The following is a 25,150-nucleotide window of genomic DNA, read 5'->3' as shown; positions in this document are numbered from 1 at the left end:
GTTAGTACAGTAAAAATCACAGTTAGTTGAATGTAGATTACCTTCCAATACGTTGAACTATAAACATTGAATAAGAAATATTATTTTGCTTGTGTTTTGATTAAGATAATAGAGGGAATCGTGTTAAGTTTGCTCTTTAGTTATCTGTTCAGCGTTAATCAATAATAGAAGTACACTCTAACCTAAAGACTGCATTGTGCACTATGTACAAATGCACTGCAACAGGATACGGCTTTATTGTAACATCTACCAAGCCCCTAACATTATCTGGGATAAGGTGACAAATTTGAATTCTCCAACCACGTAGTTTCATACCATGTTTCACATCTTCCTGTTCAGGAAATGTATCCCTATTTCTTCACCGTTATGAGGTCAAATTACTTGAACTCTGTTCATGACACAGGGAATTGCTTCATGCTGAGGATTATGGCAGTTTTATGAAGTGGCTCAGCACCATCTGAAACAAATTTAGAGGATAGGTAGTAAATCTGAACTTGTCGGTCTCAATTTAAAAAAAATAATCTAGGTAATGTCAAGGTATTTTGGAAATTTGGCCATACCTCGTTTAAATCGCTTGTCTATTTTGGACCACGGTTGCATGCTTCCAAAATTGCCTCAATAACTTGGTGTTTCAAAATCTTGATAAGTTGCATAATATTTTCAGGTTTGCATTTATATACTGAAGCTGACGCAGTTTTTTTTTCTAGTGCATACCTCTGTTTGTGGAAGCTGCACTTGAGAGGCTGACGAGAGAAGTCAAAACCAGTGAACTAAGAACGATGTGTCTGCAAGTTGCCATTGCTGCTTTATACTACAGCCCACACCTGTTGCTGAGTACCTTGGAAAACCTCCACTTTCCCAACAATACTGAGCCAATCACCACACAATTTATTAATCAATGGCTGAATGATGTAGACTGCTTTTTAGGGTAAGGTTTTGGGAGAATACTAGACTGGTATGTTTTGACGCTTTTAAAGTTAAGAAAATGATACACTAGTTTTCTATTTGTAATATCATCGGATTGCATTGAATTTTGTATCCTGGATTGGTGGCATTTGCTGAGACAGTAATTAAAGGGACTGTCCCACTGCAGCAACCTAATCCGCGAGGTAAGAGTGGCTTCGACGTTCAAACTCGCCTGGAAAACCTCGAGCTGGATCGAATGTCAGCGTTGAAACCACGAGCTGGATCGACTGTGTGTGCGCACACACACACACACACACACACACACACACACACACACACACACACACACACGCACACACACACACACACACACACACACACACACACATCGCAAAGGCGGGGGCCAGGGAAAGCGGGGGAGCGCTGTCTGAAATTCAGACCCGCGATGAAGAGGAAGGTAAAAGACGGCTGAACATTGTAGGGTAAGTCCTTTAAAGGGGGGGGGGGAGAGAGAGAAAGTGGAGACAATTTTAAGAAGTATAATAACATTTAGCGGGCATTTTACCTCCTGGTCGGTTTTCCTTGGTCCAGAAAACTCCAATGAGCCAATCAAAATGCCCGGTCCGCGAAGGAGATTGCCTACGGCTGCCCTCGACTGCCTGTAACTAAATAGTGACCCCACTCCTCTGCACTACGAGTTAAAAAGAACCATGCCGACCAAATTTTACTCGTGGAAAATGTTTCTACATGCTGACACATTTTCCGCAACCTAGCTGAAGCCACGAGTATTCGGGAACTTCCCTCGAGCATGAAGGAGAGTTTCAGTGACCTCATAGGACCTCCTAGAACCACGTGTCGACCATGCTGTGAGTGAGTTGAGGGCAAACTTCTAAATTCGCAGATTAGGTCGCCGCAGTGGGACTGCCCCTTTACTGGGTATGAAAATACAGGTTATGAAGGGATTTGATAATGAAGAGGAGTGTAAGCTGTTAACCAGGAACTGGTGGCAGTACACCATGTCATACAGTAGTACATAGAACAATAACGACTCGAGGTTCCTCAACAATTATGGTAAAGGCAATTGACTCAAGAGTGTTTCATTGTAATATGTCCTGAAGTGGGTCACTGAAGTTATTTCTTGCAGCAGCACAACAGATATGTAAACACAGTACTCTGTAAAACCCATATTAAACGAAAGTTCAGTGTGTGTGTGTATATATACTATAGTTTGTACATTTTCCGTTGAATGCGTTTTTCGCTGGGTGCTCCGGTTTCCAATCACACTCTGAAGGTGTACAGGTTTGTAGGTTAATTGTCTTCTGTAAATTGCCCCTAATGTGTAGGACAGAACTAGTGCACTGGTCGGCATGGACTCAATGAGCCAAAAGGCATGTTATCACGCTCTATCTAAACTGAACTAAAGAAATGGGGAGGAAAGAGGTATTCTATTTTAATAAGAGATTTGTACTCTATTTTTCCCAATTAAAGCTGAAAATATACAATTATATTTTCAATTACTCAATAGACCTTATAAACTATGAAACATATTTAGTAAATCCAGGAGATAAGTAAGTGCATGGAACAAAGGGAAGGGAATGAAACTTTGTATGCAAAATTACTTTGAGTAATGTATATTCTTCATATACAAGAATAATAATGTCTTCTAATATATTCAGAATTTTTCTAGCAACTTAATTGCGAGTCTCGACTTTTTTAAATATATTTCATTTGGATGTCGTAACATTAATTGTGCTGTAACATGGCCAAAGAACTGTTCTGTTCATGCTCATGAATATTAATTAAAGTTGTAAACTGGCCTTGCCCTCTGACCCCACCTCACAGTGCCCTCCATAATGTTTGGGACAAAGACCCATCATTTATTTATTTGCCACAATTTGAGATTTTTAATTTAAAAAAATCACGTGGGCACAATATCAGATTTTAATAAAGGCAATTTTTTACATTTTGGTTTCACCATGTAGAAATTATAGCAGTGTTTATACATTGTCTACCCATTTCACAGCACCATAATGTTTGGGACACAGCAATGTCATGTAAATGAAAGCAGTCATGTTTAGTATTTTGTAGCAAATCCTTTGCATGCAATGACTGCTTGAAGTCTGTGATTCATGGGCATCACCAGTTGATGGGTGACTTCTGTGATGATGCTCTGCCAGGCCTGTATTGCAGCCATCTTTAGCTTATGCTTGTTTTGGGAGCTAGCGTCCTTCAGTTTTCTCTTCAGCATATAGAAGGCATGCTGAATTGGGTTCAGATCGGGTGATTGACCACTCAAGAATTTACCATTTTTTTTAGCTTTGAAAAACTGCTTTGTTGCTTTAGCAGTATGTTTGGGATCATTGTCTTGCTGTAGAATGAACCGTCGGCCCATGAGTTTTGAGGCATTTGTTTGACCTTGAGCAGATAGGATGTGTCTATACACTTCAGAATTCATTATGCTACAACCATCAGCAGTTGTATCATCAATAAAGATAAGTGAGCCAGTAACTTCAGCAGCCACACATGCCCAGGGCATAACACCTCAACCACTGTTTCACTGTATAATCCCAGCTGTAATTTCTACATGGTGAAACCAAATATATAAAAATACCCTTTAAAAAAAAAATCTGACAATGTGCACTTTAACTACATGTGATTTTTTTTTTCCTATAATAAATCTCAAATTGGGGAGTACAGTGGCAAATATATAAATGATAGGTCTTTGTCCCAAACATTATGGAGGGCACTGTAAGTTAGAGTTCTGAGCTGAGACTAGACTTGGGATAAATGTGAAATTCTCTGCCTCTAAATTGGTATTTTTGATAATTGAAAATTGGAATAATAGCTAATTTTAGTTAGCTCAATGTAGTAATATTGCCAATGGAAGTATGATTTTTGGGATGGCACTTCCCTGAGTAGTGAATGGGAAATGCAGATTTATAGTTTTGAACATCAAATGGTGATATTACACTACATGAATTATTCTCTTCCATTTCGTTGTTGAAATGGAATATGGTGCTTTTGAACTCCACTTAACATTTTCAGTATTATGGATGCAAATAATCTATTGACATCACCTACAAAAATTAAATGAACATGTTACTCCATACAGTGAATGCATTTATTAATTGTGTTTGCATGTCACTATATAATTTAGGTGAACTAAATTATGATTGTTCATATTCAATGACTTCCTCTTCCTTTTGTCCAGTTTGCATGATCGGAAAATGTGCGTCCTTGGTCTTTGTGCGTTGATTGAACTTGAGCAGAGACCACAAATTGTGAACCAGGTTGTTGGACAAATTCTACCAGCCCTCACTCTTCTTTTTGGTGGACTCAAAAGAGCATATGCTTGTCGTGCAGAGCATGAAAACGATAGTGATGACGATGACGATGGAGAAGATGATGATGAAAATGGTAGGCTGAGTTCTATTCGCATTTTTGTATCCCATTTAGAATAAATAATACTTGGTAATAAATTGTAGACCTAATGTAAGTGGCAATTAAGAGCAAGTTGATATTTTCTGGTGTATAATACATGATAATGTAAACTAAGAAAGCTTAAGATTGAACGATTTTATAGTGAGGCCAAATTATCTTAGTGATTCAGCCCTTTTCATAGTGCATGATTTTTCTTGAATTGTGAACTCCAATGGAGCCAGGTGATGTGATTTACTGTAGAAAGGTTAATATTAGCCTTATTATGAATAACAATACTACTTTACTCCCATATTCCTAGCGATGCAAGGATAGTTCAAAGGTGCTGAGTGTTCTTTGGAATTGAACTATGAATTAATTGTGTTGGAAGAAACTGCAGATGCTAGTTTACAACAAAGATAGACACAAAATGCTGGAGAACTCAACAGGACAGGCAACATCTCTGGATAGAAGGAATGGGTGGCGTTTTGGGCGTGTGACCCTTCAGACAGGGAAGATGGAGATATGGGAGGGTAAGGTGTGAAAACAGATCAAAGGGGACAATGTTAAAAGAAATGTGGAATGATTCATTGTTGGCCATGGGGAAGGTGACAACGAGGCATACAATTGCAGCACCTAGACTATGGAACAGCCCCCTCCATCAACTCTTAAGTCTAGACTTAAAACTTATTTCTAGTCTCAAGCCTTTCTTGAGGTCCTCTGAGGGAGCGCTGTATGTATTTATGTATGTATTGTTGATCTATGTACCACTGTTTGTAGCACGTTAGTACCTGCACTAATATAAAGCACTTTGGTCAACGAGAATTGTTTTTAAAGTGCTATAGAAATAAAATTGTCTTGACTTGACAATCAGTAAAATTTAACCAGGACAGTGAAACTCTGAGAACTAAGATAGAGAGGGACAGAGAGAGAGGTAAAGCAAGGGTTACATGAAGTTAAAGAAATCAATATTCATACCGCTGGGTTGTAAACTTCCCAGTCAAAATATGAGATGCTGTTCCTCCAATTTGTGTTGGGCCTCGCTCTGACAGTGGAGGAGGCCCAGGACACAAAGATCACTATGGGAGTGGGAGTTATTGTTTAGTAATAGGGAGATCACATAGGCCTAGGCGGACCGAGCGGAGTTATTCAGCAAAACAATTGCCAAGCCAGCGCTTGGTCACGCCGATAGAAAGGAATCCACATCTGGAACAGCTGATACAGTAGATGCGGTTGGAGGAGGTGCAGCAAGTGGACCTCTGCCTCTCGTGAAAGGACTGTTACGTTTCTTGGACGGACTCGAGGGAGGAGGTATTGGGACAGGTGTCGAATCATGGCTATGACTTGGATTTGGAGGAAGTGGGAGGAGTCGCAGAAGTGTTTTGATAGAGGGAAATTGGCTGGTTCTGAGGTTGAGGAAGAAACGGAGGGCTTTAATGGCTTCCTGGTTAGGGATGGAGGTGTACAGAACATCCATAGTAAAGATAAGGGAGTGGGGGCCTGGAAAATGGAAGTAATTGAAGAGACAATGGGGCGTGTGAGGTGTCTTGGACATGGGATGGGATGGAGGATGGAGTTGTGGCTATGTGGAAATGAATTCAGTGGGACATGAGCAAGCAATGTGTTTGCCAGGGCAGTTCTGTTTATTTTTGGGGTTAAGATAAAACTGGGCCGTGTAGGGCTGGGTTACAATGAGGTTGGAGGATGTCGAGGGCAGACAGTTGGAAGTGATAAAATCAGAAATGGTTTGTGAAATTAGGGCCTGGTGCTCATTTGTGGGGTCATGGTCCAAGGATAAATAGGAGGAGGTGCCTGAGAGCTGGCACCTGACTCAGCACGGTGGAGGTCGGCTCGCCAGAATACTAAGGCGCCTCAGTTGTCGCCGGGTTTGATGATAATGTCAGGAGGGCTGTACATTCCGAGCGGGCAAGGTAAGGGTAGTGGACAAATTGAGACGGTTGATATCACACCGACTGGTTGAAATAAAAAGAGTGGTAGAAGCAACTCAGCGGTATGAATATCGATTTCTCTAACTTCACGTAACCCTTGCTTTCTCTCCCTGCCCGCCCATTCGAGTTTTCCAGCGAGTCTCACTGTCCTGATTAAAAATGTACTGATTGTATACCACGTCACCTTCCCCTCAGCTAACAATGAGCCATTTTACATTTCCTGATAGCATCCCCCTTGATCTGTGTTTTCACACCTCACCCTTCCATATCTCTGACTCCCTCTCCCCTGACTGTCTGAAGAAGGAACCCGACCCAGAACATCAACAATTCCTTCTCTCCAGAGATGCTGCCTGTCCTGCTGAGTTACTCGTTTTTTTGTCTGAAATAATTGTTATTGTGTAAGATGTTCTTAAGTGGCAAGCTTCCAAACAGATTTTCATTCCTGATACTAACAATATACATTCCAAAAAGTGCAATATCAGCACATTTTGGTTTTCTCCTCCTTGTGGCATTGTGTTCTTGAGTATGATCCTAAGTCATAGGAGCAGCGGGGAGAATGGAACAATGCAGATCAAAGCAGTTTTCATTGCAAATTCATTATTTGCGTTAAAGCTACTAATTGTCTTTTCTTTGACAGAGCTGGGTAGCGATGAAGACGATATTGATGAAGATGGACAAGAATATCTAGAAATGTTGGCAAAGCAAGCTGGTGAGGATGGTGATGATGAAGAATGGGAAGATGATGATGCAGAAGAGACAGCCCTTGAAGGATACTGCACCATTGTTGATAATGAAGACAGCAATATTGATGAATATCAGATATTCAAGAATGTACTGCAAAGTATGTTTGTGTTTTGACTTTCCTGCCCTATTTAGTTTAGGCATCTTTCAAGTGTAGACTATTTTACCAAAGGAAGCCTACCATCAAACGGTGTTCATAAATTCAATCCAGCGTGAAATGGTGAATAAAAAGTGATCAGTACGGAAACACAACATGCTCACTCCCAACCTCTGGTGGTGGGCGGGAAACTTAACCACTGAAATTGGTTCTGTCTATACACCGTGTAAATCTATATGTTTCTGTTTTCAATGTAATGAAACAGTGTTCAAAATGTTGGAGTAGTGAAACATTCTAGAGACATCTATATATTTTAGTTGATTGTTTGGAATTTATATTTTAAATATAGAACCAACAAAGTACAACTTTAAGCATTTTTAATATTAGCAGCTACTCTTTGAAGTTTATCATGGGCCAAACTACTCATCTAACAGGCACACATTAATGGAGACATGCTCAAGATTTGAAACTCGAGAGACTGAAAATTAGAAATGTCATCTATCCATGTTCTCCAGAAATGCTGCCTGGCCTGTTGAGCTTTCTAGCATATTGTCTTATTTTATTAGTGCTATATTGGATCCATTTGTTCCTTTGCTGGATAAATGCTCAGTACCAATTCACAAGTAATATCAGCGACTGGAGAGATCCACGTTAATGTGACACGCAGATATAGCCTGTATGAGGCATTTGAGGTTTCTCTGTAGACTCTAATATTGCTGAAGGGCAATTTGGGGCTGGTTCTGGTTTCAGCAAACAGTGTCCCCAGAGCGGGTCCGATGACATTGTTCCACGAATCACGTAGGTTGTTATGACTGGCACATCTCCAAACACAAGTGAAGAGAAAATATTTATTTATTTGTACTGTGCCATCATGTGTGCAATTTGGATGGGTTTTGAAATAAGATTAATTCGGATTCTACTGTGAGCTGATGTTATTTTATAATGACTATGTCTAGTGTCTACTTTGGTATTCTATTTTCCAGTTGAATTGATTGTTTTTTCGTACATCTTCTAAAAGAGTTCACAGTTGGGAGAGGGGGGCGAGTTGGGGTACTGTGTATAATGGAAACATTCATCAGTTAAGGCAGCATCTGGAAAATGAGACGTTTCACAGAGAATTCTGATTCAGAAGTACTTCATATTAAGATATTTCACTAAATGTTCTGTTCATTTGTACTAATTGGCTGTAGCTTAGATACTGAGCAGGGTTTTAAAATGTAATTATTGTTCAAATTATCACTCTGTAGTGGCAAGGGGTGATGTAAAAAAACATGATTTTCCTTTCACAGGCATTCAGAACTGTGATCCTACATGGTACCAAGCCTTGACATGCAATCTTACTGATGAACATAGGAAGCAGTTGCAAGACATTGGGACTCTTGCAGATCAGAGGCGAGCTGCACTAGGTATTTATGTAACCATTTAAGTGGCTCCTTGTTCATTTGCATATTAGTTGACACTGTTGTATAATGTTGGTGCACCTATATTAATTTGGCATTCTATTAAGAATAACAATTGTTTCAAGAGATGAATATCAAAGTAGCAGTAATAATTGAACTTCCTATTATAATAGAGCACTTGGGGCTCATGGAATCAAGGGGTATGGGGTGAAGGCAGCCACGGGTTACTGATTGTGGATGATCAGCCATGATCACAATGAATGGCGGTGCTGGCTCAAAGGGCCGAATGGCCTCCTGCACCTATTTTCTAATTCTTGGAAACTGGAGTTAAGAATTCAGATACATTTTAATGTATGGAACTTATCTAACTGCAGTATGTCAAATGTGGAACTTTGAGCCTGTTGCCTAAGGAGTTGTTTTTTTTTTCCCTCCCTATTACAGAGTCCAAAATGATTGAAAAACATGGTGGATACAAGTTCAATGCTCCAGTAGTGCCAACTTCATTTAATTTTGGTGGTTCTGCCCCAGGAATGAATTGAGTTCGCTTTTGATTCATTGTACTGTGTGACTGGTTGTAGTGAAAGCTTGTGTTGTTCCTTCCAGTAGTGGTTCCAAACAAAAAAATCAGTTCTATCATCCACAAAATCCACTCAACTTCCTACAACATGGAATGGACAAAATGATCGGAGAAGTGGGAATTTGATCATGAGAGCCCTCTGGAGAAGAAAAACAAGTTTCAGAGGAACATCGGCCTGAGAGAGACTAATGTAAAGAAAAGTAAATGTCTCCAAACCATAGGAACCTGAAAAGCAAGGAGAAATGTCATGTTGACAGCTTATTCCTTGATTTCATTTCAGGCAAGGAAATCATTGGCTTGTGGAATAATTTCAACACATCTGTAGTTTAGGCTAGCAGGCTCCTTCAGTGTTTACATCCATAATAGTGTTAGTATTAGTCTGGTTTGGTTTTCCACATTTCAAGTTCATTTTTAATGTAAATACGACACAACAGGTAGATAACGCTCAAAATTGTCTCCAAATTTTCCTGTTCATGCCAAGATTAAAAATGATTGTATTCAGATGTAGATTATCAGACGCTGAACATAACACTACTTAATGGCAGATGTGTATTTGTAAATGCATAAATAGCACTTTGATATTACGAAAGCCTTCTAGCCTTCTAAATTGAACAGCATGTTTGCTGTTCTACAAGTTCAAAGGATATATGATCTAAATATAAATGGAGACATTAAGTTTGAAAATTTGAGGTGTTATGCCTGTAGCCACCACCTTCATTTTTGATTGGGATTTTGGCTATGAGAGTCAATGATATTCCATTGCTGCTGAAAATGGCAGCGCCCTCAGTGCCCTTTTTTTAAGCTCTCTATGTACAAGTCTTTTTTTAAAAAATAAATTTGAATACATTGATATCATAAGCACTGAGCAATTCAGTACAAACAATCCTAGAAGCATGTAAAATTGGACTTGAACATGAAGCTCAAATATCTGAGAAAAAAGTACTGTAATTGGTTGAGTGTATGGATGAGCCATCTGTATATGCAGCAAGCTATTAAAGCAAAATTGGGTTGAACTTGTGTTGTAAAAAATTGTCTTTGTTTAACTTTTAATGTTAAACTTGAGGACCTTCAAGATTAGGAAGAAAATACATTGGTTATCCTTTTCCAGGCACTTGTTTTCTCATGAGTAAAGAGTTCATCACACTCAGCACACAATTCTAATTGCAACATGCACTATTAACATCACAAATTGTAGATGTGCTTGTGTTAATAAAATGCACGATGTGACTTGTGTGCAAAATGATATTTAAAAATCAAATGGTTGCCTGCGCAGTTGGTTTGCAGAACGGTATGGCTGTTCAATGACTTGGTGAACAGGATAACCTTTGTTTTTTTTTGGGAGCACGTTAATTTATTGTTGCATTAAGCTGCACTTTAACACAGGTTGTGATCAAGCAGTGTCACGGTTTAGCAATGATGATTGTGTGCTTCATTGCAATAGAGTGGCGGTTGTTTACAGAGATGGAGAAATGAAGGAATGGTGTTTGGAGTACAGAAAATCACACTGGAAGGCTGATGAGGAATTGGATGGAAATAACAAACTGGTTAAAATTGACAAAGCTATTGTTTAAAAATAGTCTGAAATTCAGAACCAAGGATGATGAAGTTGGAACTTCGAGTATCTACCGTTTTTTTTAAAGAAAACCAATGCGGTGATATTGCAGAGCATTAATAATTTTTGCAGATTCCTGTAACCCTGTGGTGGTATTCTGTTACAGAACTTTAATAATAAAAAAATTGAGCATTCAAGACCAAACTTGAAAAGTTAATTGTGCTTTATATGCAATTAGATGAAAAAGACCGAATTGAGGATGATGCTTGAATATGCAGCAAGTTCACAGTTTCACTTCGGGAATTCACACAACTCATAAATCAATTGGGACTGAACTCGTAAAACAAGCAGGAACATTTTAAAATTATTATCTATTACATAAGATCATAAGTGATGGAAGCAGAATTAGGCAATTCAGTCCATCAAGTTTACTCTGCCATTCAATCATGGCTAATCTGTCTCTCCTTCCTAACCCCATTCTCCTGCCTTCTCCCCATAACCCCTGACACCTGTACTAGTTAAGAATCTATCTGTCTGCCTTGAAAATATCAATTGATTTGGCCTCCCCAACCTTCTGTGGCAAATAATTCCACAGATTCACCACCCTCCCACAAGAAATGCCTCCATCTCCTTCCTAAAAGAACGTCCTTTAATTCTGAGGCTATGATCACTAGTCCTGGATTCTCCCGCTAATGGAAACATCCTACCGACATCCACTCTATCCAAGCCTTTCACTATTAGGTACGTTTCAGTGAGGTCCCCCCTCATTCTTCTAAACTGCCACAAGTACAGGCCTACTGCCGTAAGACGCTCATATGTTAACCCACTCATTCCTGTGATCATTCTTGTAAACCTCTGGACCTATTCCAGGAGCAGCACGTCCTCAGATATGGTGCCCAAAACTGCTTACAATACTCCAAATTTGGCCTGACCAGGGCATCGAGCCTCAGCATTACATACCTGTTTTTGTATTCTAGCCCTCTTGAAATATATACTAGCACTGTGTTTGCCTTCTTTACTACCAATTCGACTTGCAGATTAACTTTTTGGGAATCCTGCACCAGTACTCCCAAGTCCTGCACCTCGGTTTCTCTCCCCATTTAGAAAATAGTCTACACCTTTATTCCTACTACCAACATGCATGACCCCACACTTTGCTACACTATATTCTATCTGTCAATTGTCTTGACAACTCTCCCAACCTGTCCAAGTCCTTCTGCAGAGTCCCTGCTTTCTCTGCACTCCCTGCCCCTCCAGCTATTTTAATTAACATCTGCAAACTTGCCCACAAAGCCTTCAATCCCTTCATCCATATACAATATGAAGATACAATATACACTGACCCCTGCGGAACTCCGCATGTATTTAATTTTATTGTACTGGCACATAATGTAGAGGATACTTCGCTGCTTTACTGAATTCTATTTTACATTTAAAATTCTGCCTTTGCTGCTTATCATTGACCACGTAGTCGCTGTCACTGAAAAATGAAAATAATTCTGCTCAAACAAAAAGCTAACAAACCTGTATTCTCAGAAATTGACACTGGTGTGAGGCCCACCGGAAATTGGTGGAGCATCAGCTCATATTTCGCTTGGGTAGTTGACACCCCAGCTGTATGAACATTGACTTCTCCAATTTCAGGTAGTCCCTGCTTTCTCCCTCTTTCCCCTCCCCTTCCCAGCTCTCCCACAGCCCACTGTCTCCGCCTCTTCCTTTCTTCTTCCCCACCCCCACATCAGTCTGAAGAAGGGTCTCGACCCGAAACGTCGCCTATTTCCTTCGCTCCATAGATGCTGCCTCACCCGCTGAGTTTCTCCAGCATTTTTGTCTACCCTAGAAACTGAAAGGTGTTTTGTGTAAGATTGAGGTATTACTACAAAAATAAATGGTACAAGAAAGCTAGTTTGCGACAGGTCGGGAAGATTTCAGATCCAGGTTGGTAATGGATTTTGCTATGTTTAAATTTGTTTTCTACCTACAGGCCTTAGAAATGTAACATACCAGCCTAAAAAAAAATAATTCAGACAATCCTTTCACTCAAATCAAATGCTTTTTTTCCAAGCAGAAAACCACTTTTGTGTGAACCCAGCTAATACATGTTGATCAAGAACAATTCAATCTTAATTCTCCATCTCAAAGGGGAGGGCTTGCAGATAGTGATTGGGTGCAGATGCCATGAATCAGTCAATTTTCTTGGTAAAAAGCAGATCAATTTTATTCTTTGCTAAAATCAACAAAGTGCAGCTCATCTCATTTCCAAAGTTCTTTGCCTAAGTGTTACAGAATTTTACAAATTGGTGTATTGATTTCATTATGCCAGTATGCAATGAGGGATGCATATTACACAAGTTGTCTTTTGCTGAAATTACACCAGAAAGAATGCCTTGAAATAAAAACGTTCCATCTACAAGATTGAAAAATTATTTGTTTCTACGTGTTCATATTTTTGCTATTTTCATTTCCTTATGAATATTTTTTTTTAAAACACCAAATATTAATATTGTATGGAGCTAAGATGGGTGTTGACTACTGATTTGTCTCTGCTCAGTTGCAGTAGGGCAGGTGATGGGACAAAGGACGAGAAACTGTGAATGAGGGTTAAGCCAACCTGTAAATGATAAATAAAAATCTTTAGTCTCTAGTCTAATGGGCCTGTTCTTTTTAGGCGACTGCAGGAGACTGCAGTCGCTACATGTTCACGGGTGGTTGCCGGGGAGATGCCTTCATGGTCATGAGGAGTTCCCGCATTCTAGGAACATGTCGCGGCCTCATTATGGTCGCTGCAAATTTTTCAATAGCGACTAGAATGAAGCCACCATGGAGAGTAGCAAGAATTCTCGTGCCGTAGGTGGGTCGCCAGGAGGTCTTAGTGGGTTACCAGGCGGTCAAAGGTTCTCTTAGGTTGTAGCCGGTGCTGACCAGTGAATTTCATTGGCTCATTGGGAGAAAAAAACGTAAGCAGTAGTTTTCGGAACCAAGGATAACCGACCGGTGATGTTAATGTCTGCCGAGCTTCACAGCCGTGTATCTCTGGTTTCTTAAAAGTTGTCTCCACTCCTTCTCGCCCCCCCCCCCCCCCCCCCCTCTTTTAAAGAACTTACCGTACACTGTGCTTTTTAGCTTAATTACAGCGCCAACCTTCCTGTTCATCGCAGTGTGTGTCTGAATCACATTGGCTTTGCACCATGTGAATTTCACTCGGCCAGCGCTCCCTCAAGCCTCCCCCCCCCTCCCCGGCTTGCCATGTCCCCCGCCTGCATAACGGCTGGTGAAGGAAGTGTTGTGTTTGTGTGTGTGTGTGTGCGCGCGTGTGTTCCACTGACAGTTGCCGTTCCAATTGCCGGTTTTTCAGGCGACTGCCCGCCGACAGTCGACTGAAAAATCGCCTAAAAGGGGCAGGCTCATAAGGCCCTCCATTGGAACTTCAAAAGAAAAATTGAAAGGATAGAGAAGAAATGGATAGAACAATGGGAATATGGAAATTGGGCAGGGAGGAATGATTAATGTTATATCATAAACTGATAAAATATTCCATGTTTTTGCAAACGTTTGATCTGGTGCTAATTTCTGCAATAAGCAAGATTTGCCAACTTCAATGAGATTTCACCACTAGACACATCTTCACCTGCTCTTTTAGTATTGTAAATTGATCGGTCCTTTGCTGCTCCATTATCTACTATTGCACAAAATACTGCCCTACTCACAGCAGTCCCATGCAACTGCAGGAGATGCGACAACTCATTTTACCTTTTCCTTTCATACCATCCCACAACCCAAACCGTCCCTTCAATAAAAGTTACAATTTGATTACATCAGGTCCAATCTGTTGAATTGAATTGGGTTCTCCTATGTCGTATCTGCTGGAGAAACCAAACATTATGTGACTGTGGAGCACCATTGTTTATTCTGCAGGAATTATCCTGATTTTTCCCAGTGCAGGTCACTTGCTTTTCCATCCTACTCCCACTCTGAGCTATCTGTGTCTCCTGGCATCGTTCTAATGGAGCCAAATATAATACACTGATTTCTGTTTACTCGTTATCTCTATTTAGATAGATAGATCCTTTATTGTCATTCAGATCTTTCGGTCTGAACGAAATTATGTTGCCTGCAGTCATACACAGAATCAATAATAACAATACATACAATAAACACAAATTAAACATCCACCACAGTGAGTTCACCAAGCATATCCTCACTGATGGAGGCAAAATCTTATGTGATGGAGGCAAAATTTGCATCAGCATTGGCCATATCTGTAGATTATCCATGTGTAACTTTAACTGTTTCCCTCTCCACAGATGCTGATCTAGAAATTTAACATATTTTGCATGTTATTGTCTCCAATGGTCTACATAAATGTTATCATGTCAATCCTGGCAACACACTATCAGAGGCATTAACATTATCCTATTCATCTCCCACCCCCCACACCCCACCGTCTGCAACTTAAAACTTTTTTTTTATTTTCCTAATTGTGATGAAGACCTGAAATATTAATTCTTTGTCTTTCAGCAGATAATGCCTGCATATATAAATACAAATTTTCCTACTTTGTGCAAATGATGTGTAATGTTTCAATGTGATTACCATTTCCACCAATTTACAATCTAAATGTAACTTGAGTAAAAGTGCATTTAGTTGAAAAGAATGGATAACTAATATTTAATTGAATGGATGGAAATGTTAGCTTTGTTTCTCACAAGTTTCCTACATACTGTATGCTGTCCGTCCTGTCATTGAGCACAAAAACATATTCCTCTGGCAACATTCCCAGCAAATCATTTAAGCTTTAAAAGGAGTCTTGGATTAACCAATGTAAGTCAGTTTCCTGCACAATGTATTTACTGATTTGTGTTAGCTTCCTTGTTTTAAAAAGAAGAGATACTTTTTTTCTCAACCCTCTGTAGCACACCACCCTCCCTGTTACTAATCTGTACTGATCTAATATCACTCACTAGTCTCCCACACTCAATTATGACCTATTTAGCATTTCTAAATTTTAATATCTACACATGTTGTAGCCATGCCAATGCAATAGCCTCAGTTTAGTTCATAAACCATGTTCATTGACCTCATTCAAAAGTAAAATCTTGCTAGGACTGGACAGACTAGATACATAGGAGAAATACTAATTTAGGACCTTGCCTATCTCCTGTGGCTCCACACAGAGGTGAACGCTTTGATTCCTGAGGGGTCCCACTCTCACTCCAGTTACGCTTTTCCCCCTTATACATTTATAAAATCTTTTGGGATTGTCCTTAATGCCACCTGTCAGAGCTATCTCCTGGCCCTGTTTTGCCCTTTTGATTTCCTTTTTTAGTTTACTCCTTAGTTCCCGAAACTCCTCCAGGTATGCACGATCCCAGCTGCCTATACTGTACCTGACCCATGCATCCTTCTTGTTTTTGACTAACGTCTCAATTTCCCTCGTCAGCCAAGTTTCCTTATGTTTGTCTGCTTTGCCCTTCTCTCTAACGGGGACGTACAGATACTGAGCTTTCTTCAGTACACTTTTAAAAGCATTCCACTTGGCCGATGTTCCTTTCCCCTCAAATAACCTGCTCCAGTCAATTTGAGCGAGACCTTCTCTCATACCCTCAAAATTGGCCTTATCCAAGTTGAGCATTTTAACACGTGGACCCTCTCCGTCCCTGTTCATAACTATCTTAAACCTAATGGAACTGTGGTCACTGGTCCCAAAAGGCTTCATGACCTTGCCCTTCCCAATTTCCCAATACTAGATCCAGCATTACCCTCTCACGTGTGGGGGCTTCCACAAACTGCTTAAGAAAACTCCTGAACACTTTTGAGGAATTGCACCCCTTCTAAACCCTTCACGCTATGGTTTTCCCAGTCTATATTGGCAAAGTTAAAATCCCCTACTACAACAACCTTATTTAACCTGCAGCTGTCTGCAATCTGCTGGCACATTTGTTCTTCTAATTCAAGTTGACTGTTCGGGGGTCTGCAGTACACCCCCAACAAGGTGATCATCCTTTTCTTTTTCCTCAGCTCCACCCATATAGCCGCCACCTCGGAAATGTCATCTTACCCCTCAGAATCAGTAGCTCTTGGTGAATTCTGGGCTACCTCGTTTTGTGTGTCCCTAAACGTGTACTTTTTGACACTCGATACATTTCTCTTGTAGATAACACCTTCTGGAGACTTGACTGTCACTGTGCTGCCGCTCCTCGAAACAACATTGTATGGCTGGCAATGGTAAGGAGTGTCTATCCTACCGCCATCATCTTGCTTCACAAGCACATCATTCCCAGGAATTAGTTTAGAGTGCCTGGCTCCTCGTTTCTAGTTGGCATACCATTTTGCTGCACCTTTCTTTTCGGCATCACAGTCTCTCAGCTCCTGGTCTTCCATGATCTCTCGCACTTCTGGTATTTTAGTGCGCATTTTCCTTCCAAACAAAGCTTCTGCTGGACTTTTCCCTGTCGTTGAGTGAATGATCGCCCGATATACAGCTTCGTATGCTAACAGTGCCTCCTTCCAGTTTTTTTCCCTTCGGCATGGGCGATTCGTATCCTCGCAGTGCCGGATTTAGATGAAGAGGCCCTAAGCTGTTCCACTTGTGAGGCCCCCCAACGACCGGACAGCCATGGCGGCCAAATCTCCCACAATTCAAAGCGAGGGAGAAAGTGCCCAGCACCGACCAGTTGCCGTTGCAGTGCGCATGCGCAGGGCGGCCGATGATGTGCTGGCCGTGGTTGTGCGCATGTGCAAGGCGGCCTGCCGTGCCGGCGGATGAGGAGCGAGCGGAGCCCGGCGGCCCGGACACGGATAGCGGGGGGAGATGGAGAGAGAGAGATAGAGAGGGGGGCCGCCCAGAGTTGAACGGTAGGTGTTCTGCCTTGGCCGGAGGCCCCCCTAGACCTCGAGGCCCATCAATTTTTTCGGGGGGGGGCCCTAGAAAGTGGGGGCCCTAAGCTATAGCTTGTTTAGCTTATAGGGTGATTTCACCAAAGGTCAAATGAGCGTAGATCCCCCCTCACGTGACCGAAAATTTTAACTGGAGGACATATGTCACATCGGTACATGTTAGTGAATGGGGAAACACGCACTTTCCCACCCGTTAAAAACATGGAAAACGGCCGATTTTTGAGCTGAAATTTTCTGTGCTAGTCGGGGTGACCGTGAAGCACGGCGACCTAAATTTTCAAGCAAAAAAAAAAGATAGAAAGTAAGGTAATTACAAGAGGGAACTGAAGGTGGAATACAGCGGAAGTGAACAGCCGACATTTGCCGTAGAGATTTACAGGTCCAAAATATTGGGAATTATCGCGTTTGCTCGCTGAATTTCATCAAAAGTAAGGCATTATTAACTTACTTTTGATGAAATTCAGCGAGCAAACGCGATAATTCCCGATATTTTGGACCTGTAAATCTCTACGGCAAATGTCGGCTGTTCACTACCGCTGTATTCCACCTTCAGTTCCCTCTTGTAATTACCTTACTTTCTATCTTTTTTTTGCCTGAAAATTTAGGTCGCTGTGCTTCACGGTCACCCCGACTAGCACAGAAGATTTCAGCTCAAAAATCGGCCGTTTTCCATGTTTTTAATGGGTGGGAAAGTGCGTGTTTCCCCACTCACTAACATGTACCGATGTGACATATGTCCTCCAGTTAAAATTTTCGGTCACGTGAGGGGGGATCTACGCTCATTTGACATTTGGTGAAATCACCGTAAATCCGGCACTGTATCCTCTTCCCTATGGACTGGTTTTGTTTCTCTACCTCTCTGTTAGCTTGTGGTCATTTCGGAGTCACCTTGTGATGATGGATACCTGTGATTCCCATGTATTCAGCAAATGTCTCGGAAACAAACTGTGGTCCATTGTCGGATTACAATGTAACAGGCAACCCATGTCTGGCGAAGATCTCTGCTAATGCCTGTGCAGTATTTTCTGCTGTAGTTGACTTCATCACTGCATACTCATAGTACTTACTGGAGTAGTCTACTACAACCATAATTGATTTACGTGGAAGTGGTCCTGTTGGCAACTTTGTACTTCTAATTGGTTCTGTTGGGTTGCTCCAGCTTGTGATTTGGCATCCCTGATCAGGGCTCTCGCTTAACTTTTTTTCCCTGTTGCCAGCCGGCAACCTCGGGAGCTTTTTAGGTTGCCAAGTTTAGGTGGTCATTTAAGATGGCTTGCATGACGTGTGCGATAGTGTGCTCGGACGAAGTGCGTAGTTACGTCGGAATTATGGTCAATGAAGCATTCACATATTATTTCTGCTTCAATTAAAGTCACAAACTAAACATATTCACCAATCAAGACATGATATATACCACAATGACATGTAGCAAAATTACAATACAGTATCTCATCTCTTTTTACATGTTGCATTGAATGCAATTTCTATTATCTCTTTCCAGTTCCAAACAAAAATATGGTTATTCAGCGTATGATCAACCTTGGTGAGACCAAGCGCAGGCTTGGCGATCGCTTCGCACAACACCTCCATTCAGTTCGCAATAACCAACCTGATCTCCCGGTGGCTCAGCACTTCAACTCCCCCTCCCCCTCCCATTCCGAATCCGACCTTCCTGTCCTGGGCCTCCTCCATGGCCAGTGAGGCCCACCGCAAATTGGAGGAACAGCACCTCATATTTTGCTTGGGTAGTTTACACCCCAGCGATATGAACATTGGCTTCTCCAATTTCAAGTAGTCCTTGCTTTCTCCCTCCTTCCCCTCCCATTCCCAGCTCTCCCACAGCCTACTGTCTCCGCCTCTTCCTTTCTTTTTCCCACCCCCCACCCCTCCCAACATCAGTCTGAAGAAGGGTCTCGACCCGAAACATCGCCTATTTCCTTCGCTCCATAGATGCTGCCTCACCTGCTGAGTTTCTCCAACATTTTCGTCTACCCATTCACACAATTTCTGTTATCCCACTTTCCTCACCTGCACATTAGGGGCAATTTTACAGAGACAAGTTAACCTACAACGCCAATGCGTCTTTGGGATGTGGGAGGAAATCCACATGCTTGCAGGGAGAATGTGGAAATTCAACACAGACAGTGCCCAAGAACAGGACCGAACACAGATCTCTGGCGTGTGAGGCAGTAAGTCCACCAGCTGTGCCACTATATTTTATTTTCCAACACACAAAAATTTATACGTTGATAACTTTGGTTACTAAAAAAAAAAAAACTATCCGTTTTCAGTCTTAAATCTCTAAGTGACGCTATGTCCCCCATTACAGCTACTGAATGTTTTAATTCAGTTTAAGGCTATTGGGGCAGTACATTGGCCATAAATTTGCTGCCTAAAATTGCCAGAGACCTGGAATTGATCCTGAATATGGGTGCTGTCTGTATGGAGTTCTATTTTCTCATTTATAACATTGTTTACAGAGTACTATGTTTACATATTCTGTGGTGCTGCTGCAAGTAAGGATTTCATTGTTCTAACTGGGACGTGAGAGAATAAAACACTCTTGACTTGCGTCGCTGATGTGTGGGATAGAACTAGAGTACGGGTGATCGGTGGTCGGCGTGGACTTGGTGGGCCGAAGGACCTGTTTCCACGCTGTATCTTTAAATTAAACTAAAAACACTAAAACCAGAGGAAATGTAAAGAAGGGTTTCTACCCGAAACGTCACCCAATTTTTTCTATCTAGAGATGCTGGCTGCTCCATGGAGTTCCCTCGCACAATTAAAGCATGGAATAGTCTTCACCCTACCATAGATACCAACCAGACGCAACTAAATTTAAGATAGCTTTTTTTCCCCCAAGAACCCTTTTTTGCTTAAGTCCAAGTCAAGGGAGTTTTATTGCCATGTGTCCCAGATAGGGCAATGAAATTCTTGCTTGCTGCAGCACAACAGAATATATAAACATAATACAGAACAGGAGATAAAGGTTCAGTGTGTCTATATACTATAGACCATATATATACACAATAAATAAACAGATAAAATGCAATAGGCTGTTATTTTTCAGAGTTTGGAGTTTGGTGGTGGTGGGTCCACCAATTTAAATTCCATTTAGAATATTTTTGGAGGATCAGGAAACCAAGAAGCAAGAGTTACTCCAGGGAGTTACTGCAGCTCTAGTGAGTGATTCTGCTCCAGGGAGTAACGCAGCTCCAGGGAGTGATTCTGCGTTGATTTTTAGCGGTCGCGGTGAGGCAGCGACTGGACAGCAATGGCAGCCAGAGCTCCCACAATGTAAAGGGAGGGAGAAAGTGGCCGATGCCGACCAGTTGCCGTGGCAGTGCGCATGTGCAGGGCTGCACATGCGCACAACCACGGCCGATTATGTGCTCGGCGGCCGGCCGTGCCGAGCCGAGACCCGAGCCGCCAGCCAGCGCCGAGCGGAGACCCGAGAGCTAGAGCCGAGCGCCGAGAGCTAGAGCCGAACGCTGAGAGCCAAGAGCTAGCACCGAGCGGAGACCCGGACACGGATGGCGGGCGGGTTTCCTGGTTGCTTGCCAAGCCAGGCAAAATGGTATGGCTTTTAGGTTGCCCGGCGGGGGACTGTAAGTTGCCATTGGCACCCGGGCAACCGTTAATTTCGAGCCTTGCTGATAGGCCTCAACAAATTTTCCGACATCTTTCTCACAACCTAGCCACCACACTTTACTCCGCAAATTCTGTTTAGTACCGACGATGCCTGAATGTCTTTCACGAGCTAATGACACGATCCTTGGTCGTAGTGCCTGCAGGATCACCAATCTGCTACCTCTCAGCATACACTGACCAATTACACAAAATTCATCTTTTATTGAAACATATGCTTTGTAAGGGCATTGATCCCATTGCCCACTGTGTATAGGGAGGTTTCACGGCAGTTGGGTCACGACCCATGACCCGTACTGTTGCTATGCAACTCTAAATGGATTACACGCGATGAACTGCAGGTAGGCACTTACCATTGTTTTCAGCGTAGTGGGCCCGTTAAAACTCGCCGAAATGTCAATTTTTGCGCTGTAAATAATTAAGTAAATCGGGATAAGCGTGTGAGACATTTTTCTTGCTTCAGAATTCCAAAAGTGAGGAGAGCTGAAGGGACAACAACAGACAGAGTGCTTGGCGAACATTGACCGTTTGCTCACTGCATTTCATCAACAGGTATTATTTGTGTTTTTTCTTGATTTCTTTGGCATCTAAAAAGTTTCAGAAGTGATAAATCTGGCTGTAAATTTTTTAAATGGCCCATGGTTCTCAAGTGGGTTTTTACATACAAAATGAAAACTCATCTGAAGAAAAATTTACAGCCAGATGGATCACTTCTGAGACTTTTTAGATACCAAAGGAATCAAGAAAAAACACAAATAATGCCACTGTTGATGAAATGCAGTGAGCAAACGCGATAATTCCCAATATTTTCAATTACGATATCTGCACGGCCAATGTTTACCAAGCACTGTAGCTGCTGTAGTCCCTTCAGCTCTGCTTCTCTTTACCTTCATTTCGCTTCACTTTTGGAATTCTAAAGTTGGTTACATGTCTCTCACACTTACCCCGACTTCCACTATTTTTTTCAGCGTAAAAATTCAACATTTTGGCGGTTTTTAACAGGTACGCGTTTCTTGAATTAATAAGTGACGGATGTCCTCCAGATGGATTGAGCGGCTCCGTGCGTCAAGCCCTATGACCCAGTGACCTTACGTGCAACCCCCCTATATGCTCTCTGATATCTTTGAGTTCAGGAACATGTTCTGATTCCCTTTCAACTTTCTTCGTTGTCAAGGCTCCTGGCATTGACTGAATTGCGACGAATCACACAAAGTTCTCTGCTTCCATCTCTAGCATGGATGTTGCTCCCAGCTGTTCATCCTTCAACAGTCTCGACACCGGGTCCGCGATGTTTGCTTTCCCAGCAATTTGGACTACTTTGTACTTGTACTCTTGGAGTCTCAGCACCCAACGTTCTATTCTGGCACATGGCTTGGACTTTGTCGAATAGAAACTTATAGAAACTTATAAAATTCTTAAGGGGTTGGACAGGTTAGATGCAGGTAAGATTATTCCCGATGTTGGAGAAGTCCAGAACTGGGGGTCACAGTTTAAGGATAAGAGGGAAGTCTTTTAGGACCGAGATGAGAAAATAATTTTTTACTCAGAGAGTGGTGAATCTGTGGAATTCTCTGCCACAGAAGGTGGTTGAGGCCAGTTCATTGGCTATATTTAAGAGGGAGTTAGATGTGGCCCTTGTGGCTAAAGGGGTCAGGGGGGTATGGAGAGAAGGCAGGTACGGGATACTGAGTTGGATGTTCAGCCATGATCATATTGAATGGCGGTGCAGGCTCAAAGGGCCAAATGGCCTACCCCTGCACCTATTTTCTATGTCTATGTTTTCTAATAGATCACATCCAGCGGCTTGTGATCTGTAACGTTCAATTTCAATGCCATACAAGTTTGCATGGAACCTTTCACAGTCCCACACTGGTCCCAGTGCTTCTCTCTCTATTTGAGAATACCTTCTCTCCACGCTAGTAAACGATCAACTGGCATATGCTATAAATTCTGGGACCATCTGCATGTTTCTGTACCAGCACTGCTCCTAAGCCAACCGGACCAGCATCTGCTATGACTTTTGTTGCTGTAGCTGGATCATAATATCCAAGGGTTTCTGCACTCATTAGACTCTGTTTCAGTGATTTCAACGCCTGTCTCTGTTCACTACCAAACTGGAACGGTACGTCTTTCCTGGTCAACTTTCTCAGCGGATCAGCCAGTGTAGCAAAATTTGGAATACATTTCGCACAATAATTGACCAGTCCTAGAAAACTCCTCATCTCGGTTGCATTCTGAGGTTCACATGCATGTGCAACAGCTTTCACTTTAGCTTTGGCTGGGTTCAGCCCTTCACTTGTGATTCTGTGTCCCATGAAATCCATCTCAGAGACGCCAAACTTGCACTTGGCTTCATTCACAGTGAGACCTGCTGCTTGAAGTTTAGTCAACACTAGCTTCAACCTCCTGTCATGCTCTTCATGAATTGATGCATGGACAATGATGTAATCTGTTATGTTTGCTACACCCGGTATATCTTGAATCACTGTGGATTTTGTACTTATAGATCTTGGGAGCAGCATTGATTCCAAACATCAGTCTTTTGTATCGGTACAATCCGCAGTGAGTGACTCTGGATGTAATTCCAACTGATGATATCCTCACTTGAAATCAATTTTGGAAAACACTTTACTGGTTGAGCACCTCATCAACCGTAAGAATTGGGTGTCTTTCTCTGATTATTGCCTCATTGGCTCTCATCCTGTCAACGCACAATCTAAAGTCATCATTGGGTTTTGCCACAATCACAACTGGACTCACCCATGGTGTCGAACGTTCAACTGGTTCAATAATGTCCTGATCAATCAACTCCTTGATTTTAGCTTCTACTTTCCCACAAAGTCCAAATGGCGTTTACCGCACTGGTTGAGCTATCGGCTTGACATTTTCATCAATGGCTAACTTCACTTGTCGGCTTTTCAATTTTCCAACCCCTTGGAATATTGAATGAAATTCCTGCCTCATGTCATCATATGACTGCACTGAATTGACATGCACTCCGATGTGAAGCACTCCCAGCTCTCGAGCTGTATTTCTACTCAGCAGAGGTACTCCCTTCTCCTCTATCACCATGAATTCTGCTTCAGTTTCTCTATCTCCGACTTCTACTTTAGCCGTGAAACATCCAATTGTTTGCAATGATTTAGTTGCGGTGTATAACTTCCTACTACATCTCCTTGACATGCACTTGATTTTCTGCTGTTTCAAGCATTCCTGGGATTGCTGGGAAGCAAGACTGATTCCTGGGATGTCAGGATTTTCATATGAAGATATGTACTGGATAGATTCAGCATGTACTCGCCAGAATTTAGAAGATTGAGGGTGGATCTTATAGAAACTTACAAAATTCTTAAGGGGTTGGACAGTCTAGATGCAGGAAGATTGTTCCCGATGGGATACTGAGTTGGATAATCAGCCATGATCATATTGAATGGCGGTGCAGGCTCGAAGGGCCGAATGGCCTACTCCTGCATCTATTTTCTATTCCAAAATGTATCTGTCAATTACGTTGCTGTCGCTGTCAGAATCTACAATCACTGGCACTGTAACACCTCCGATGGTCACTGCAACTTTCTCTTGATGGCTCTCATTCAATGCAAACTGATAATTCCCTTTAACAGCATGCTCATTAGCTTCATCACTGTATTCATCATTTCTGAAATCACCTACGTGATGGACATGACCCTTCTTTTTCTGCCAAGGTCTGTCGTTCTTTTCACTGGACTTCCCTTTCTTGTTGTAATCACTTGTCTTGTCCCTGGCCTTATTTTTACATTTCTTTGCAAAATGATCTTTATCTCCACATTTCCTACATGTTCTACCTTTTGCTGGACAACATGCATCTTTCCCTATGTGACACTTGTTGCCACACCTGTGACACTCGATCTCATGTTCTGGTATACATCTTGGTCTACTGTAGGACAGATGGTCAACCTGCCCAGTCTTGGAATCTTTCAATTTCATGCT

The 25,150-nt window shown here is 41.9% G+C and overlaps 1 protein-coding gene across 2 annotated transcripts in view; it reads left to right on the top strand.

Moving 5' to 3' along the window:
• Positions 1-10,843, top strand: part of ipo7 (importin 7) — a 58,012-nt gene extending 47,169 nt beyond the window's left edge. The window contains exons 21-25 of one of the 2 annotated variants that reach the window (XM_055649471.1): positions 708-928; positions 4,118-4,323; positions 6,910-7,113; positions 8,400-8,516; positions 9,114-10,843. In XM_055649471.1, the coding sequence (XP_055505446.1) occupies positions 708-928; positions 4,118-4,323; positions 6,910-7,113; positions 8,400-8,516; positions 9,114-9,193 (828 nt within the window). In that variant the 3' untranslated portion in view covers positions 9,194-10,843. Of the gene's footprint in view, positions 1-707; positions 929-4,117; positions 4,324-6,909; positions 7,114-8,399; positions 8,517-8,951 lie in introns of both variants that reach the window. The other variant, XM_055649470.1, reaches the window with a different exon arrangement.
• The last annotated feature ends 14,307 nt before the right edge of the window (positions 10,844-25,150 follow it).

The sequence above is a fragment of the Leucoraja erinacea genome, chromosome 18, assembly GCF_028641065.1.
Source record: "Leucoraja erinacea ecotype New England chromosome 18, Leri_hhj_1, whole genome shotgun sequence".
Classification (NCBI taxonomy): Eukaryota; Metazoa; Chordata; class Chondrichthyes; order Rajiformes; family Rajidae; genus Leucoraja; species Leucoraja erinaceus.
The sequence above is the reverse complement of the archived record's forward strand: the minus strand, read 5'-3'. Positions and strand labels throughout refer to the sequence as shown.